Source organism: Myxine glutinosa, chromosome 1 (genome assembly GCF_964187855.1).
Source record: "Myxine glutinosa chromosome 1, kmMyxGlut1.1, whole genome shotgun sequence".
In the NCBI taxonomy this organism is placed as follows: domain Eukaryota; kingdom Metazoa; phylum Chordata; class Myxini; order Myxiniformes; family Myxinidae; genus Myxine; species Myxine glutinosa.
Window position 1 is genome coordinate 159631805 of NC_136261.1, and position 18974 is coordinate 159650778.

Genomic DNA, 18974 nt, shown 5'->3' on the forward strand with positions numbered 1-18974 from the left:
GGTTTAATCCCCTCGTCTATTACACTGGCCGTCCGAGTCCTAGAAGATATCGCGCTCCTTTGCGGGGTTGAGGTTGACCAGGGTGACTGGTCAATGGAGTCCCAGATACCTTCGCCAACCTCTCCGCAAAGCAGGACGATACTTCTGCTCGAGCCACGGACAAGATGGAAGATTAGCAAGCGGTTTAGCAATCTGCAGCTCGAGCCGTTAGCAAAGAGACTAGCCCGATTCTGAGCGGTTCTAATCGTGCCACCGATATTCAATGGGGAAAAGACAAGGACGATCGGACGAGAGGAAGCCAAAGAATAAGAAGGGTAAAGGAAGAACAAATATGGTTTATTAACTATCTAAAAGAGGAAACGAAAGAAGGGAATATACAAGAAGAGGACACAAAAGGACATAGGTCAACCTTAGACACTCCTATATAACACGCCCATGACAAACAGACAGACTCACACGAAAGATAGCTGGTAGGGGTGGAAGATCCAGGCAGATGGTTCCAGGCGATGGGGTGGTCCAGGCTCCGGGTCCACGGGTGAAGGACGGCTGGCAGCTTGACGTCGTTGGCGCGCGACCGGACCTTACAAACGCGAGGGGCTGGAATGCGCGTACGTACAGCATGCCGAACGCTCTCAAACCAGTTCGTATCGAAACCGATCGTCCCAAACAATCCTCTGCGCAATGTTCTTATATTCGCCGCCTCTGCGCTGTTCTCTCGCATCTGCCGATCTCCCCCGCATCTGCTCTCTCGTTCATCTCCCGAATCCTTTGTAAAAAGGCTTCGCGCTCGCGCTTTTATTGCCAGCCTCGCTTATCAAGCCGCGTCCGCTTTGCTCCGCCTACCCGTGAACACGCATCAGCCCGGATTGGTCACGAGGGTTCATCAGTACCTCCCCTCGTGACGCGTTGATGGGGCCATGCCTGTGTTCCTGGCCGCTCCTCCCTTCTTCTCCAACTTGACCGTGTGCGTAATGGCGTCTTGAGAAGGGTGCTGCAGCTGGCAGAGAAGCCATATATGTTGTGGAGGGCAGTTTTGTGCCGCAATATGGATGGAATGGGAATTTGAGAAGGGGCGTAGGTTATTTGATTAATACAACGCAGAGTCAAACTATTGGAAACAGATCCTTACCTGAAACGCATACTAATGAAATAACTAAAGAAGATCCTATGGTGTCCTACGTGTTGTGCATGACCTAACTAGGGTGCAACCTTTACAAAGGGGGATATTTACAAGAATTATTATTTTACAAAGTGAAGGTTCTAAAAACCGTAACAATATGTTTTGAATCTGACACAACTGTGACAATAAAACTGCTGCAACTTTATATTACTTGTCATTTTGTTTTGTTTCATGTGCGTATTTAACAATATGTATCACTAATAAGGCAATACTGTTGATCCATAAAATAACACTTCCATGATAATCAGTCCATAGGAACTACTCCTGGACAAAGATTTACGAGAGCACACGCAACTTGTACGATTTTGTCCACAGTTGCTTCTGGCGATGTCCCATCATTTATCAGTGTGATGGGAATGCGATTTTGGAGTACAGTATGTTTTTGTTTCACCATTCCAATTACCCGTTCAACATGGATCTGAACACAAGAAAGTTCTCTGCTCCAGTCAACTTCTACTTTTTCAAGTTGCTTCTTTCCCTTGGTGAATGGGGGTACCTTCACCTCGGCCATCGCCATTCCACAGTATTCATCAACAAAAAAACCACGATCGGCAAGCACAAGATCCCCTGGCATCAGTTTATTCATGAGGTCACTGTTTTCCGTTATCTCAGTGTCTGTTGCCCTTCCTCCCCAACACTTGCTTAGGGAGCATATTGAGCCCTGTGGTGTTATACCAATTAGAAACTTTACAGTTGAATGGTGCTTGTAGTTGCTCCACACTTGTGCCCTTGCCAGTAAATCGGACGGCTGCTCTATAAACACTTCAGTGCAGTCAATAATAACTGCACATTTCCTGAAAAATTTCCTGAACGATGACGGCATACTGAGACGTAGAGCGTCACGACTGAGCCAGTGTATCAGCGACTGAGTCTTTACAAACATTACATCAAGAACGCGGTGGAAATTTCGTGAAACAGTTGACTGGCTGACTCCGAAGGTCCTCGTCAAAAATGTTCAATCGCAACTTCATGACGAACATTAGCACTTGTCCAAACTTTGTGAGTTTTTTTCACGTTGAGAGAGCACATGATGTAAACGTGAAGAGTGGCAAAAAAAATTCCCAAGAAGGAAGTCCCGTGTAAAATCGGAGTTTTGCATCGTTGTTCTGAGAGGGTTCTTCCTGCAGACCTGTTGCCCTTATATTTTCTTCCAGGTCACACACTTGAGTTCTGAGGGCAATATTGTCCTTCTGTAGTTCCTCCACGTTTTTTTCCAGTGCACGAATGTCTCTGAAAGACAGTTCCGTTTGGGTTTCAGTCCCTCCAACAGGTGGAATCTGCTCATGAATGTGGCACTGCTCAGGATTTGCATTGTGTAGTTCTAGCAGTATTGCTGCAGTAGCAATATTGCTTGCCCTCTGAGAGGGGGCACACTTCCATTTCTAAGGGTGTGTGACGTCATATGCATAAGGTCTATTGAAACTAGCCAATGAGCTTTGAGCTGGGTTTCATCGAATAGGAGCGGGCGCTCTCGGAGAGTGGAGAATTGACGTCATGGCTGCAACTGGAGCATGTAGTTGATGAAAGTGATTGCCGTTTACAACGAGAGGGCCTGTCGGGTTTTCATTGAGCACACGCAGCTGTGTTCGTACGTGTTGTGAGTGCTAGTGTAACTCTCTCACACCACTACAGGGTTAACAGTCGCTTTAAAATCACCACGCAGGTGAATACCTCCATTCCGCTTAAGCACTGTGGCCACGGGCGTCGCCCACACAGTGTTCCACCGGTTCAATGACCCCAATCTTTTCCAATCAATCGAGCTCCGCTTTGACCCGATAGCGAAGGGCATACGGCACCGGTCGAGGCTTACAGAATCGCGGACTGACACCCTCTTTCAGGTGCAGGTGACCTTGAGCACCTTTGAGCTTCCCAGGTTCATGTCCGAATATAACTTGGTGTTTTTCCATGATCCCCTCCAAGCGCAGAGGAAACGGAAATGACGTATGCACTCTGTAAATGTTTGCCCAGCAACCAATCACGACCAAGGAGAGATGGTCCAGAACCATCAACCATATGCAGGGGCAACACCGCTTGCTGGTCCCGATAACGAACCAATACATCCATCAAGCCCAATGGCTTCATCATCTCCCCTGTGTAAGTACGAAGGGTAGTGTGTATCGAGGCTAACACCGGACAACCCAACTGACGCCAGATCCGTTTACTCACAAGACTGACTCACTGATTGATGACTGGTACTGATGACTGTTTTTGTTCTGTTATATCCTGGTCCATTCTGGTCCATTCTGTGTTCAGCTCCTCTATGAGCCTCAACTCTGTACAAAAAAAAACTTACATTTGCATAACATCTCTGGCATGTATTTTATCAGGAAGGTCTACGTGAAAATTGTACTACACCAAACGCCTACCCTTGTGAAACAAAGTGTAGGCTACCTTGTGTGGAGGATTACAGGTGGGATGTTGGATTCCTCTCGAATGGATGGCGTGTTTTTAAATGCAGTGCTCCCTGCTGGCACCACTTACAGAAGACATCTTTATTACCTCGGCCACCAAAGGTGGACAGAGGTTATGTTTTCACCCCTGTTTGTTTGTTACTTGCGAAAATCGAAGATTTTTCAAGTATATTGGTTGGTATTGTGCTTTATCCTGTCTTTGTCCTTTTCTGTTTGTCTGTAAGTGTAAATCACCGACAGGTCACAATATTTTAAACCGATCTTCTTGAAACTTCACCAAATGGTAGAGTCGGTCATAAGACAACAACAACAACATGCATTTTAAAGGCCATTTCCCCTGCTAGAGCGGGGGTTAGCCTTGCGGTCCCCATGACAATCTTCTCCATTTTGCCCTATTTTCTGCATCTCTCCTTGTTAACCCCCTTGCCCGCATTTCTTCTTCCACCATCTTTAGCCAAGTCTTTCTCGGTCTTCCCCGTCCTCTACTTCCTTCTACATTCATTTCCATCACTCTTCTCAACCAGTCACTTTCATCCTTCCTCAACACATGACCAAACCATCTCAACCTGTTCCTCTTCACAGCATCAATCACAGGCAATATTACCATCATCTTTCGCAATTCATCATTTGTCTTCCTCTCTCTCAACGATACTCCGCACATCCGTCGAACCATTCGCATTTCTACCCTTTCCAACCTTCGTTGCTGCTCTACATTCATGACCCATGTCTCGCTCCCATAAATCATAACACTTCTCACACATGCAGCATACACCTTTCCCTTCAGCTTCAACGACACTCCCCTCATCATCAGCACGCCACTCAATTCCCGAAACTTCTTCCATGCACATCTCACTCGAGCAACCGTTGCCGAGTCTGATCCACCTTCTCCATTCAGCATGTCTCCGAGGTAGCAAAATGTTTTCACACCTTCCAGCTTCACGCCGTCTCCAAGATCCAACTCAACATTTCCTCCATCTGCAGCTCCCTCTGTGTACACCTTACATTTGAATGTAGCTGCCACACTGGTTAATGACCCTCTCAGACCACTACATTTTTGATGAACCCACTCAGCGCACATTGTACATTGAATGGAGTTCACTCAGACACCCTTCCTGCACCCAACACATGGCCACTTCCCAGTTCTTTCCACCTCACCACATGCTTTACCACATGCCATCACCTTCGTCTTTCCGATATTCACCTTCAGACCTTTTGTCTCCATACATTCCTTCCACTTGTTCATCTTTTCCTTCAGTCCATCCATACTTTCTGCAATCAACGCCAGATCATCTGCATACAACAACTCCCATGGTAAACCCTCCTTTACGTTCTGAGCCAGCACCGCCATCACAGCTACAAATAGTAGTGGACTTAGTACCAACCCCTGATGCACTCCCACCTTCACCTCAAACTCACCCCTGTTCCCGTCCTTCGTCCTTACAGCTGTGCGCGCTCTTTTGTACATTGCCATCACAACTCTGATCAACCATTCCTCCACTTCTAACTTCCTCAATGCCCATGTCAATACTTCGCGTGGAACCCTATCGAATGCTTTCTCCAGATCAACAAACCCAAGAAACAACTTCTTCCTCTTCTCCATGTACTTCTCCTGCAACTGCCTCACGATAAAGAGTGCGTCTGTCATTCCTCTTCCTGGCATAAATCCAAACTGCATTTCGTCGATCTTCACCTTCTTCCTTATCCTCCTCTCCAACACCCTTTCCAATACCTTCATTCCATGCTCCAATAACTTTATCGCTCGGTACGAGCCACACTCCAGAGGGTCACCTTTCCCCTTGTATAGAGGGACGAGGGTACTCAGTTCCCAATCCACTGGAATGCGGCCTTCTTTCACCACCAGATTACAGATCTCTGTCATTCTCTTCACACCCCAACTTCCTGCTGCCTTCAACATATCTCCCACAACTCCCGTCGGCCCTCCCGCTTTTCTACTCTTCATTGCTTTTATCGCTTCCTCAACTTCCTTCTCAGTTATCTTCTCTGCCGGTCCTAAAACTGGGTTACTCTCTATGTTGCCATCCCATTCATTCTCTGTATTCAACAGCATTTCCTTTAATTCCATCTGGGTCGACAACGATTTGTCCCACTTCATCCTTCAAGCAACTCACCCCCATCACATCACACCTCTCTTTCGCTATCTGCTTTGCAATCCTGAATACTGCTTTCTGACCCTCTTCCGAATCCAAGCGTTCTCAGAACATTTTCCTACATGCCTGCTGTGCCTTTGCTACCTCTTTCTTTGCAGCCTTCCTGGCTGCCTTATAACTTTCATGCTCTGTTGTTTCTGCTCCCGTACCCTTCGCCTTCTGCCACTCCTTGAACTTCTTCCTCTTCTCGTCAATCCTCTTTCCAACTTCATCATCCCACCACCATGTTTCCGAGTGCCTCGGTGGTCCTTTTGTCCATCCACATACCTCACCAACGGCTCCCAACAGACTAGCTTTCATTGACATCCAACCACTTTCAAGCTCAACCACATCATCCTCGACCCTACTCAGCCTCTCTTTTAATGCCTCCCTTACTGTCACCTCTTTCAACCTCTACACCTTCATTCTTGGTTGGTACTTCACCCGCCGAGCTCTCCTCGCACCTTTCACCCTTACGTCGCAGACAACCAAGTGGTGCTGTGAAACAGCCTCCTCCCCCGGGATCACCTTTGTGTCCCGGAGGTGCCCCCTATCTCGCCTACGCACCATCAGGTAGTCAACGGTTGTCCTCGACCCACCTGACGTGTATGTAACAAGCTTATTATCCTCTTTCTGGAACTGAGTATTACAAATCAACAAATCAGCTCCATCAGCAAACTCCAAAATCCTTTCACCTTCTCCATTTCTCACACCATATCTGTTTTGAGGTCATAAGGAAGAAGCCTATTTATTTTGAGGTCAAAAGGTTAACATAGGCCAAAAGTCAATAACTTTATCAATTTCTAAAATCCTCAATTTTCATCCAATTGACTTGAAATTTGAGGAGGATTTGCATAACGGATCACTGAATTCAACCACAAATTCTTTGTGAGGTCAACATAGGCCAAAAGGTCACCAACTTATTTTAGGGATTTTGCAGGGTATCGTGCTATGCACGACATATTTCGTGTTTCTTTGTCTGTGTCTATCTGTCTGTCTGTGTGGGCAGGATATCTCAAGAAGCCATGGACGGATTCAGATGAAACTTGGTGGACAAGTTGAGTATGTGCCAAGGACGAATCGATTCGATTTCGGTGAAGATCCAGATCCGGATACAATAATTTTTAGTGGTTCTTCACAATTGAGAGATTGGGCCAAAAACTATATGCAGAAGGGTATTTCAAAAAGTTGTGGACGGGTTATGACAAAAATTTGTTGGATGTATTGATAGGTGACAATGATAAGCCAATTCGATTTTGGTTAGTGATGCAGATCTGGCCTATCAGTGGGATGCAAAACGTAAACTGTTCATTCTGGTGGACACATGCTCTCTACCGAGCACCATTCTAAGGGGAGGCTTATAGCTGTTGTAGGGTTTGTTTCTACAGTTGGTGCCTCCAATTTTTAATCGTACTGCAGAGTTTATTAGGCCCCCAGGAGTACTGAACTACCATTTAGAAAATAATTTTCCTTTTTCTTTTTTTTATTCTTCCTGCAGTCCCAACACTCCCAATTTCCGAGCTGTATCTCAGAGTAGGCTGGGACTATCGGAATTAAATTTTGCATTAATAATGTGAATATAAAGTATGTGGGGAGGGAGGGCATGTTTTTGACCTTGACCCAATTTAAAGCATGTTTTTTTACCTTGCCCAAATTTAAGGCATGTTTTTGACATTGACCCAATTTAAGGCATGTTTTTGACCTTGACCCAATTTAAAGCATGTTTTTTTACCTTGACCAAATTTAAAGCATGTTTTGACCTTGACACAATTTAAGGCATGTTTTTGACATTGACCCAATTTAAGGCATGTTTTTTACCTTGACCCAATTTAAAGCATGTTTTTTTTACCTTGACCAAATTTAAAGCATGTTTTGACTTTGACACAATTTAAAGCATGTTTTTTATCTTGACCCAATTTAAGGCATGTTGTTGACCTTGACACAATTTAAAGCATGTTTTTTACCTTGATCCAATTTAAAGCATGTTTTGACCTTGACACAATTTAAAGCATGTTTTTTATCTTGACCCAATTTAAGGCATGTTTTTGACATTGACCCAATTTAAGGCATGGTTTTGACCTTGACCCAATTTAAAGCATGTTTTTTGCCTTGACCAAATTTAAAGCATGTTTTGACCTTGACACAATTTAAGGCATGTTTTTGACATTGACCCAATTTAAGGCATGTTTTTTACCTTGACCCAATTTAAAGCATGTTTTTTTTACCTTGACCAAATTTAAAGCATGTTTTGACCTTGACACAATTTAAAGCATGTTTTTTATCTTGACCCAATTTAAGGCATGTTGACCTTGACACAATTTAAAGCATGTTTTTTACCTTGATCCAATTTAAAGCATGTTTTGACCTTGACACAATTTAAAGCATGTTTTTTATCTTGACCCAATTTAAGGCATGTTTTTGACATTGACCCAATTTAAGGCATGGTTTTGACCTTGACCCAATTTAAAGCATGTTTTTTACCTTGACCAAATTTAAAGCATGTTTTGACCTTGACACAATTTAAGGCATGTTTTTGACATTGACCCAATTTAAGGCATGTTTTTTACCTTGACCCAATTTAAAGCATGTTCTTTTTACCTTGACCAAATTTAAAGCATGTTTTGACCTTGACACAATTAAAGCATGTTTTTTATCTTGACCCAATTTAAGGCATGTTTTTGACCTTGACCCAATTTAAAGCATGTTTTTTACCTTGCTCCAATTTACAGCATGTTTTGACCTTGACACAATTTAAAGCATGTTTTTTATCTTGACCCAATTTAAGGCATGTTTTTGACATTGACCCAATTTAAGGCATGTTTTGACCTTGACCCAATTTAAAGCATGTTTTTTACCTTGACCAAATTTAAAGCATGTTTTGACCTTGACACAATTTAAGGCATGTTTTTGACATTGACCTAATTTAAGGCATGTTTTTTACCTTGACCCAATTTAAAGCATGTTTTTTTTACCTTGACCAAATTTAAAACATGTTTTGACCTTGACACAATTTAAAGCATGTTTTTGACCTTGGCACAATTTAAAGCATGTTTTTGACATTGCCCCAATTTAAGGCATGTTTTTGACCTTGACCTGATTTAAGGTCATGACCTAATTTTAGGCATTGTAACAGTTTTCACCATAACTTGACAAAGGTTTATCCAATCAGAATGAAAATGACTTCTAGATTGCAAGGCACATCTGTGCATAATTTACATCATACCCATCGAGGTTAAAGGTTAAGGTTTTACACCCCAGGGAGTACTAAACCACCATTTATGTTTTTCTCCCTTTTTCTGCCAACGTACAAGGACTTTTGGAACGAAATTTTACATCATTAATTCTAATAAAATGTATGCGTAGTTGACATGTTTTTTTTTAACCTTGACATAATGTTTAAGGTCATGACCCAATTGTAGGCATTTTAACCATAACTCGACTAAGGCTTGTCTGATCAGAACAAAATTGCCTTCTAGATATTCTAGAGAAAGTTACATTTACGCTTAATTTACATCAGACCCCTACGGGCTAAAGGTCAAAATTTAACGTGGTGTTTGTCATCCATTAATTTTGCCAATGCTGAATCGCAAAGACTGCCTTGCCTTCCAAGATGTTCTTTCATCATAGTGTACCTGCAGTGAAGTTGTGCACCTGATATTTGATTTGTGTCCTTGACCTACTTTTGCTGATTGTGACCTATTTAACAAAAAACACACACAACCTTTTGATCATAACTTGAATAATTGTCCTCCGATGTTGATGATGTTGAGTTTTCTGGATAGATTTTAGATGGGGACACATTTTATTAACTTATACTCTATTCCTAAATACTGAAGTTCAAGGTCATATGGCGGTCCAAACAAAAATATGGAATCATTGGATCGTGGGCCAAGGGTAAATCACGGGCGATTGCCAAGGGTAAGCTGGGGGAGACTCACCCTTGGCGATCGCTTTGTGATCGCAGATATATCTAGTTCACATTTGTTGCTGTCAGAGACCTAATCAAGAAGAGAGTAGTTCAGAGATTGCCACTGTTAATAACCGGCCATTTTCTAAGATTGCCATCTTACCGTTTAAGCTGCGCCGCTCGCTGCCTCAATGTAATCAACGTAATTTACAAACTCCAAGCACCATTGAGAGCAACATACCTGTGCTTAGATCGTCTATCCGATCCCCACATTATACCTGTGCTAGTTCATATGTGAGGTGTAACAAATGGTTTTCACACATGGCTGTTCCCCAAGATAATTGGTACTTCAAAATGGCTGCTGGTAATATTTTGCTCCTTGACAAATCTCACTGTTTTTCCGGGTGGCTTTCCACACCCAGTTGTTTCTTTCACAATTTGTGGAATGCTGCAGCTCAGCTCTGCTAATGAGGGGGTAAAATAGCACCTTAAGAGTGGCCATGTCCAAGCTCCAGCTTTGCAGCAAATCGAACGTATAACGTACTCCGCATGTTGATCTATCTCAGAACTTTCGGTTACTAAGTGGGAGTTTCATTCGTCAAGCTGACCCAGCAACCCACGACAGACGGTAACGTGGTTGCACAACAAAGCACAAATAGCAACGGAGCAAGCTGCTTTCAATTAGGCCAGCACAGATGTCCAAAGCTTGCCTTTGAATGTTTATATCTTCTTCTTTTTTCACGAGGGGGAATTTCAATCTGCCACAAGGTATCTGCCGTTGGCTTTGTTTGTTGTGACTATGTTCGTTGGATGGTATCGCGACTCTCGTCAATTGAACCCATGTTCTCCACATGCACTTTGTGTCACAACATGCCCCCCCAGGTGAAATGGCCCCAGGTGATGCCTGTGTTTGTGGCACACGGACCCTGTTTCTGCTGAGTTTTTTTTACGGAATACCTGCAGCGCACATTAATAATGGCCTCGGAAAGTGTGACCTTCTCTTCTGAACACGTGAGAGTTCACACCATGTGTGGCACACCATGTTCAAATTCTATATACTGCACTAGAGTTCTCAATTATCTTCTAATGTCCTTATAAATCCATTGTAAAGTGCACTAATGCCCACTTAACGGTAACTGATTATGACTTCGTTTTTACAATTGTGTATTTAGCATGAGATGAGCTCGCTTTAAACTTTGTAACTTATTTTTGACTGAGTTCTCATTACAAAGGATGGCATAAATACTGCCAAAGAGGTGTTTTACTTTAAGGTTTACAAAGAAGTTTCATTTTGCAACATGCTGATCATAACACTAAATGCCTTCGATATATGACGTACGCACAAAAGCAGAACCTTTGTACCGATACCCACTCTTCCTCCAGATGTCTCCGACGTCACTTCCTATACCTCCTGCCCCACCCAATCTACTTTCCACTTTCTCAAATTATCCTCTCCTCTTCCCTTCTTTTTTTCAACTTTTTTTTTTTCCTATTTACTCCCCAGCCTAGTGTTGGCTTAGCAGTTAGGGTGCTGGCTTGGGATCCTAGGATCCTGGGTTCGAATCCCGGTCGATCGCTGAATTAATGCCAGGGGGGTTGACAGCCTGCCATCCTTCCGAGGTCGGCAAATTGAGTACCAGATCACTGGTAATTCCCTGTGTGTCGCAAGAGGCGATTAACAGGGTTGGCGGCAGGAAGGGCATCCGGCCATAAAATATTGCTTCAAAAAAGGGGACCATGGTGCCCAAAAAAGGCCGACCCCTGCTCTGTGGGGAAAATGGCCTCTAAAGGAGGTTCCTATTGACTCCCCCTTTGGTTATCAATGCATACATGATTCCTTAAATTTCCCCTGCAAGACAGAATTCAACTATACATTCACAAAACTATTCGTTTTCATGATTACATTTATGAATACATATATGCATAAAGAGCTCGATGTTTTGGGGACTTTTTATGTTTGTGACTGTGCTTGTAACTTAGTCTGTGCAACAGGAATGGAAATTGGTCAAACCAAATCAAATCAACCATGGCATGAATAAACCTTGTTTCAATCTCTTTAAATTGTACATGAAGCCATTGTTGGCTTAAGGTCAAAGAACTTGGGGAAGTGAGATGTGGAGAGGCCTGGGGGAGAGATGATGACGGCAGAGGGAAGGAGCTCGGGGAATCGAGGGGAGAGAGGGGAAGGCAGGCGGAGTTAAGAAACCTTTTCGCAAAACCTCCCGAAAGACCTTAGGCTTTGCTCATTGGCCGAGGGAAAACTCAGGATGGAGGGGTGGCAGTATCCACAATAATTTGAGAACAAGTCGCAGAGAAATACAGAGAGAAACAGAAATAACCCCAAAACGAATTCTGTAAGAAGAGGGTAGATTTTTAAGGTATCTGGAAAGTTGATACCAAAAAGAAAAGGAAAGAGCAGCTGTTCACTGACGCCCATTCTCTATTTGAGGGCCTATTGCTCCTCGATGTGTTCATTCTGGCCGTGGGTGACCAAAACTGCTTGAAAGACCTGGGAAGTCTTCATGGCCAGCACGGAGATTGCTCCAGCCCAGGCTGTTTGTGTTCTTCACTCTGCATGACCTCACCAGCTTTTCAAACACCAGCTGCTAGAGTAGTATGGAGAGCAAGCTGAGTGTCAGTGAACATCTGGATGACATCCTATCAGATGTTGAAGGTGTGACCTACAGTTCTCAACTTATCCTGGCTGCACTTCATTCTTTGTGCTTCTCTTTGACAATTTTTCTTCTCTTCTTCATTTTCCCTTCTTCCTCCTTTATCCATCCCTTTTTAGTTTCTCCACACCAATTTTGTCTTTCATTCAAATGCCTTGGGTATTCATACATAATTGGATTGAATTTAATTAATGGTCTCTCTTAATTTCCCCTTCTGACATTTTTGGGTCATTTTCTTTTTTCCCGATACTTCGGTTACCTTTTCCATTCACTCACAAGCAGGCTATGCACTGCATATTCAAGGGGAAAGCAGGGGGAGGACTAAGAAACTATAATTGAGAAATGGTAATCATGGAGTGGTGAATTATGGATCAACTGAAGGGGGAGGATTGGGAAGCTGGGAGAAGGAGTGTGGAGGCTGTGGCCTGTGGGGTGTGAGGGATAGGTGTTGAAAAGATTAAGGAGGGATAGGGATTGAATTGTTAGGTACTAGGGAGATACCCGTGCTACGCACGGGTGGGAGGCCAGAAGCAAACAGGAAATGCAGATACAGCGAATGCTAAAGCATGAAACCAATAAATTCCACATTCCTGTAGCACCTTCAGTCGCACGTCAGACATGGACAGCAAGTTCGTGAATGACTTCCATGAGAAACGTACCGTTCGCAAACAAACGGGTATGTTCACGTGGAGAAACATCGATCGTGGGTCCGTGGCGAATCTGCATATGGCGATCCGCGAAGTTCACGTTCAGGAAGTAGAAACCATCACGTCATGTCGTCATTCACTTGAACTCGATATCTCTTTTCATTCCATACAACATAACTCCAATCACAAAATAAACTTTTAATAACATTGTTAATGTTTCCTTCATTGAAAAAACTACGAAATCAACAGTTAAAAGGATTTTGAGCCGATATGTGTTACGGCCTTGGCAAGATTGATGGAGACAGCGATCTGTTAGCGTATTCACCGCCCAAATAGCTATGTGGAATTCTCTCATGTAGAGATTGAATGTCGTTTGAACTTTGGCCGAGGTCATTATTTACTTTTAATGATGTTTATATACGAATGATGTTTAATGATTATATTGGTTTTGTGTCGTCCTTTCCGCATATCTCGTCGGATTGTAAGTTGGAGAGACGGCCGTGATAGCTGGTGAGGGGTTTGGAATTCTCTCAAGCAGGGATTCAACCCGTGTCCTTATAAAAGGTCTTTGTCCGAGGTTACCGAGTTTGATCGGTGCAGCCTTGCAGCGATCGGTGCAGCCGTTTGTGCGGCACCCAGGAAAACAACATCGTCACAATGAACGTTATGCGAACACGAATGTTATGCGGGAGTCCAAACCTGAGAATGCTGGAGACGAAAGCTGAAATTGGGAAAACTAAATAGCCTATTTTACTCCTGGAGATCCCAGGATTATCCATCGAAAATATCGTTGCGATCGGTTCAGCAGTTTTTACGGTACCTTCGAACGGACAGACAGACAGACGGACGGACATTTGGTGAATTATAGTAAGATGGGGAAAGGTATGGAGTAATGGGTGCGGTGGGGTGTTGGCAGGGGTCAAAAACACGGCCATTGTTGTGTATGTAGGGGAGAGAGGGCTACGGACCCCTGGGAAATGTACATTTATTTAAGGTAGGTCTTTGGGCACTCTCATGACTTTGGCCGAGTGAGCCATAAAATTGGGCAATATAATATATAACCTTTACTAATCAAAAAAGTCCTCAACCCCCTGGTAGTGGGCAGGGTATCTCAATAACTCCCTTTTGCATGTTACTAACAATGTCCAAATCCCCGCTGCACGAACGGAGGATCAAGGGGACACAATATATTGTCCCAATGAATATGAATATATGACCACCTGTTCAGGTGTTTGTTGTTTTTTGTTTACCAAATCTTTGTCATACATGAATGTGATATAAAACAACTGGAATGTTACCAGCTTTTAACTTGGTATGAATAGGTTGCCGTCAACTAAGACTCGAAACGTGTCCTCAAGCTTGGCCGTCGCCATCACCATGTAATTCAAATTAAGCTTGTTCATTCATTTTTCTTTATTAAGGTTTAAGCAACGAGCACACTTTGAGTCTCGAAATGTGAAACCGTTAACAGGATGAGCTATCAATTGGAAACGGCCAGAGTTTGAATATCGTTCTGAAGAAAGGCTATATAGCGTTTTCATTCCTTTTGATTACCTACTGGACTATATAGTGAGTTATAATTGAGCTTTGCAAATGACTCTTTATCTTCCTCTTCATTATATTCATGTAGTTTTACAGATTGTTTCTATCCATGAACAAAACCCTTCTAATGAATCTCATCGGATTTCTATCATCTTCTGTGATAAATCAGACGAGTTTTAAAATAAGGTATTTGGAAGTATTTTCATTACACATGCTATATGTTAATAGTATTACACTTTTTATGAATGTATAATGCCTTCAGAAAGTATTGACACCCCTTGACGTTTTTCACATTTTGTTGTGTTACAGCCTGGACTTAAAATGGATTAAAATGAGATTTTTTTTTTTGTCACTGATCTACACATAATACCCTATAATGTCAAAGTGGAATTTGTTTTCTTTAGAAACTTTTGCAAAATAATTAAAAACTAGAACGGCACTCAGTAGAGAGTTGGTTGGTTGGCATACTTGGTTGGCCATATCACTCAATGGAGAAGAATCACTTACAAAAATTCCTACTAGCTGGATCTGGATTTGCATCGTCACCAAAATTGAATCGATTCTTCCTTGTCAGACACACAACCTGTCCAACAAGTTTCGTCCAAATCCATCCATAACTTTTTGAGATATCCTGCAATGTATCGTTTTTGGCCCTGTCTCCCTGTGGTGAAGAATCACTGAAAAAATTCTAGTAGCCGGATCCGAATTCGGATCTTGACCAAAATCTAACCATTTAGTCCTTGTGACATACGCTACATCTCTGATAAATTTCGTCCGAATCCGTCCACAACTTCATGAGATATTTTATTCACAAACAAACAGACAAACAGACAGGGGTGAAAACATAACCTCCATCCACCTTTGGTGGCTGTAAGCTGTAATGTCTTAAGTCAATATGTATTCAACCCCTTTACTCCAAATTGAGCTCAGGATTTGATCTTGTTCTTGATTCAGGCATCCAATTTCCTTTGATCGTCCTTGAGATGTCTCTACAACTTGATTGCAGTTCACCTGTGGCGAATTCAATTGATTGGACATGATTTAGAAAGAAACACACCTTTATATATAAATCCCACGGTTGACAGTGCATGTCAGAGCAGAAACTTCACCATGAAGTTCAAAGAACTGTCAGTAGAACTCTGAGATAAATTGTGAGGAAGCATAGATCTGGAGAAAGGTATCAAACAATTTCTAGAGTGTTCAAAGTTCTCAAGAGCACAGTGAGCCCTATCATTAAGAAATGGAAAGAAAATGGCTCTGCCAATCTTAAAGCTGGCCATCCGACCAAAATGAGCAACCGGACAAGAAGGACCTTGGTCAGAGAAGTGACCAAGAACCCAATAACCGCTCTGACAGAACTACAGAGTTCATTGACCGATATGGGAGAACCTGCAGGAAGGACAACCGTCTCTGCAGCACGTCACACATCCAGGCTTTATGGGGGAGTGGCCAGACGGAAGCCACTCCTGAGAAAAAGGCACATGACAGTACACCTGAGTTGGCAAAAAGGCACGTGAAAGACTCTCAGAGCATGACGCCAAATATTCTGTGGTCTGATGAAACGAAAATTGAATTATTCGGCCTGAATGCAAAGCGCTACGTCTGGCGGAAACCAAGCACAGCTCATCACCAATTTAACACCATCCCTACCGTGAAGCATGGTGGAGGCAGCATCATGCTATGGGAATGCTTTTCAGTGGCATAGACTGGGAGACTTGTAAAGATAGAGGAAACAATGAATGGAGCAAAATACAGGCAAATCCTTGAGGAGAACCTGTTTCAGAGTGCAAATGACCTGAGGCTGCAGCAAGGATTTACATTCCAACAGGACAATGACCCCAAGCATACAGCCAAAGCTACTCTGGAATGGCATCAGAACAAGAATGTGAAAGTCCTTGAGTGGTCAAGGTAAAGCCCAGACTTGAATCCCATTGAGAATCTGTGGAAAGTCTTGAAGATTTCTGTTCACCAACGCTGTACATTCAACTTGACAGAGCTTGAGCAAATCTGCAAGGAAGAATGGGAAAAACTCCCCAAATCCAGATGTGCAAAGCTGATACAAACATGCCCAAGAAGACTCAAAGCTGTAATCGCTGCCAAAAGCGCTTCTACGAAGTATTGACTCAGGGGGTTGAGTATTTATGTAAATTAGATATTTCTGTATATCATTTTTAATTATTTTGTAAAAATTTATGTTAAAAAAAAATTCCACTTTAATATTATTGGGTATTATGTGTAGATCAGTGACCAAAAAAAATCAGAATTCAATTGATTTTAAATTCAGGCTGTAATACAACAAAATGTGAAAAAGTCAAGGGGAAATTGGACTGCCTAATGGTTAGGGTGGCGGGCTTGGGATCCTAAGGTCCTGAGTTCGAATCCCGTTCATCTGTTGAATTAACACCAGGTGGGGTTCACTCAGCCTGTCATCCCTCCGAGGTCGGCGAAATGGGTACTAGGGTACTGGGTCCTCTCTTAAGGAGGTCAGTGGCAGAATTTGCACTCCGGCTGCCGCAAAACACCCCATTCTGTAGCACACACAGTGGTGTGTGTCGGGATGGTGCTGAGGAGTCGTCCAAGGACGCAGCGACGTGCTGACCCAGCGTATGCTCCCATAGTCATGTATATATATATATATATATATATATATATATATATATATATAGTCACGTAAAAAAGTAAGTACACCCCATGTAAAGTTTTGACTTTTTCAACATACAGCAACATAACATAAACAACATACACAACACAACATACATTCAACATACAACATCATCTGATCTTCATTTTAACAATATTGATAGATAAAGGTGATATAATATAACAAATATTATGAAACATTTACATTTTGTAGTCCATTGTATAATTTAATTAAACATAAATGCAAATTTCGCATGTGGAAAAAGTAAGTACACCCCGACATTTATCACTACTTCAAATACCTAAAATTAGAATCAGGTGCACCAGCTCAGGTGCAAATGATTAGAACATCGTTAGAGAGGATCTTGGAGGAACCTGTCTTATTTAAACCTCAGACATTTAGTTTGGTTTGCTCTTTGTTGTTGAAGTGTGCGGCGTCACCATGCCGAGATCAAAAGAGCTCTCTGAGGCCTTCAGAAAGAAGGTTATAGATGCCTACGAGTCTGGGAAGGGATTTAAAAAGATCTCCAAACAATTTGAAATAAATCATTCGACTGTCCGGAAGATCATTTACAAGTGGAGAATATTCCAAACCAAACAACGGCCAACTTGTTCAGGCCAGGCCGCCCCAGCAAGTTCAGCCCAAGAGCAGACCGCAAGATGCTGAAAGAAGTCTCAAAGAACCCCAGAAGATCATCACGGGACCTACAGGTAGCTCTTGCCACTGTTGATGTCAAAGTGCACGAGTCTACCATTAGAAAGAGGCTGCACAAATTTGATCCACATGGGAGGTGTGCCAGGAGGAAACATTTGCTGTCCAGAAAGAACATCAGGGCAAGACTAAAGTTTGCCAATGAACACCGAGGCAAAGACCAGTACTTCTGGAACAATGTGCTCTGGACAGATGAGTCAAAGGTAGAGCTATTTGGCCACAGTAACAGAAGACATGTTTGGCGAAAACCAAAGACAGCATTTGACTACAAGAACCTGGTACCAACTGTAAAGCATGGTGGTGGAAATATTATGGTTTGGGGCAGCTTTGCTGGAATCAGGGCCTGGGCAGCTCACCATCATAGAATCCACTATGAATTCTTCATTGTACCAGAGGGTGCTTGAGGATAATGTGAGGCCATCTATCGGAAAGTTGAAGCTCAACCGAAGGTGGACCTTGCAACATGACAATGACCCTAAACATACCAGTAAATCCACCAAGGAATGGCTGAAAAGAAAGAAATGGAGGGTTCTGGAATGGCCAAGTCAAAGCCCGGATCTAAATCCCATCGAGATGTTGTGGGGGGATTTGAAACGAGCTGTGCATGCAAGAAACCCCTCAAACATCGCACAGCTGAAAGAATTCTGCATGGAGGAGTGGGCAAAAATTTCTCCCAGTCGATGTCAGAGACTGGTAGACAGTTGTAAGAAATGCCTACTTGAGGTTGTTTCTGCCAAAGGGGGCAATACCACCTATTAGAGCCAAGGGTGTACTTACTTTTTCCACATGCGAAATTTGCATTTATGTTTATTTAAATTATACAATGGACTACAAAATGTAAATGTTTCATGATATTTGTTATATTATATCACCTTTATCTATAAATATATTTGAAATGAAGATCAGCATGATGAATGAAGATCATCAGAAATGAAGGCCTGAACAAGTATGTTGAAAAAGTCAAGACTTTACATGGGGTGTACTTACTTTTTCACGTGACTGTGTATGTATGTATATATTGTTGCGGATATGAGGATTGTGTTTTTTTATTGTGTTGTATTGTATAGTAAATTGTTGGGCAATATTGCTTTATTCTGGACCCTCCTGCCTCCAGTG

General features: G+C 42.7%; 1 protein-coding gene across 1 annotated transcript in view; it reads left to right on the forward strand.

The window, feature by feature from the left end:
• The first annotated feature begins 11944 nt into the window (after positions 1–11944).
• LOC137430346 (uncharacterized) overlaps positions 11945–18974 on the forward strand; it is a 248047-nt gene continuing 241017 nt past the window's right edge. Inside the window, exon 1 of the mRNA XM_068121153.2 lies at positions 11945–12319. Coding sequence (XP_067977254.2) covers positions 12262–12319 — 58 coding nt within the window. The 5' untranslated portion in view covers positions 11945–12261. The remainder of the gene's footprint in view (positions 12320–18974) is intronic.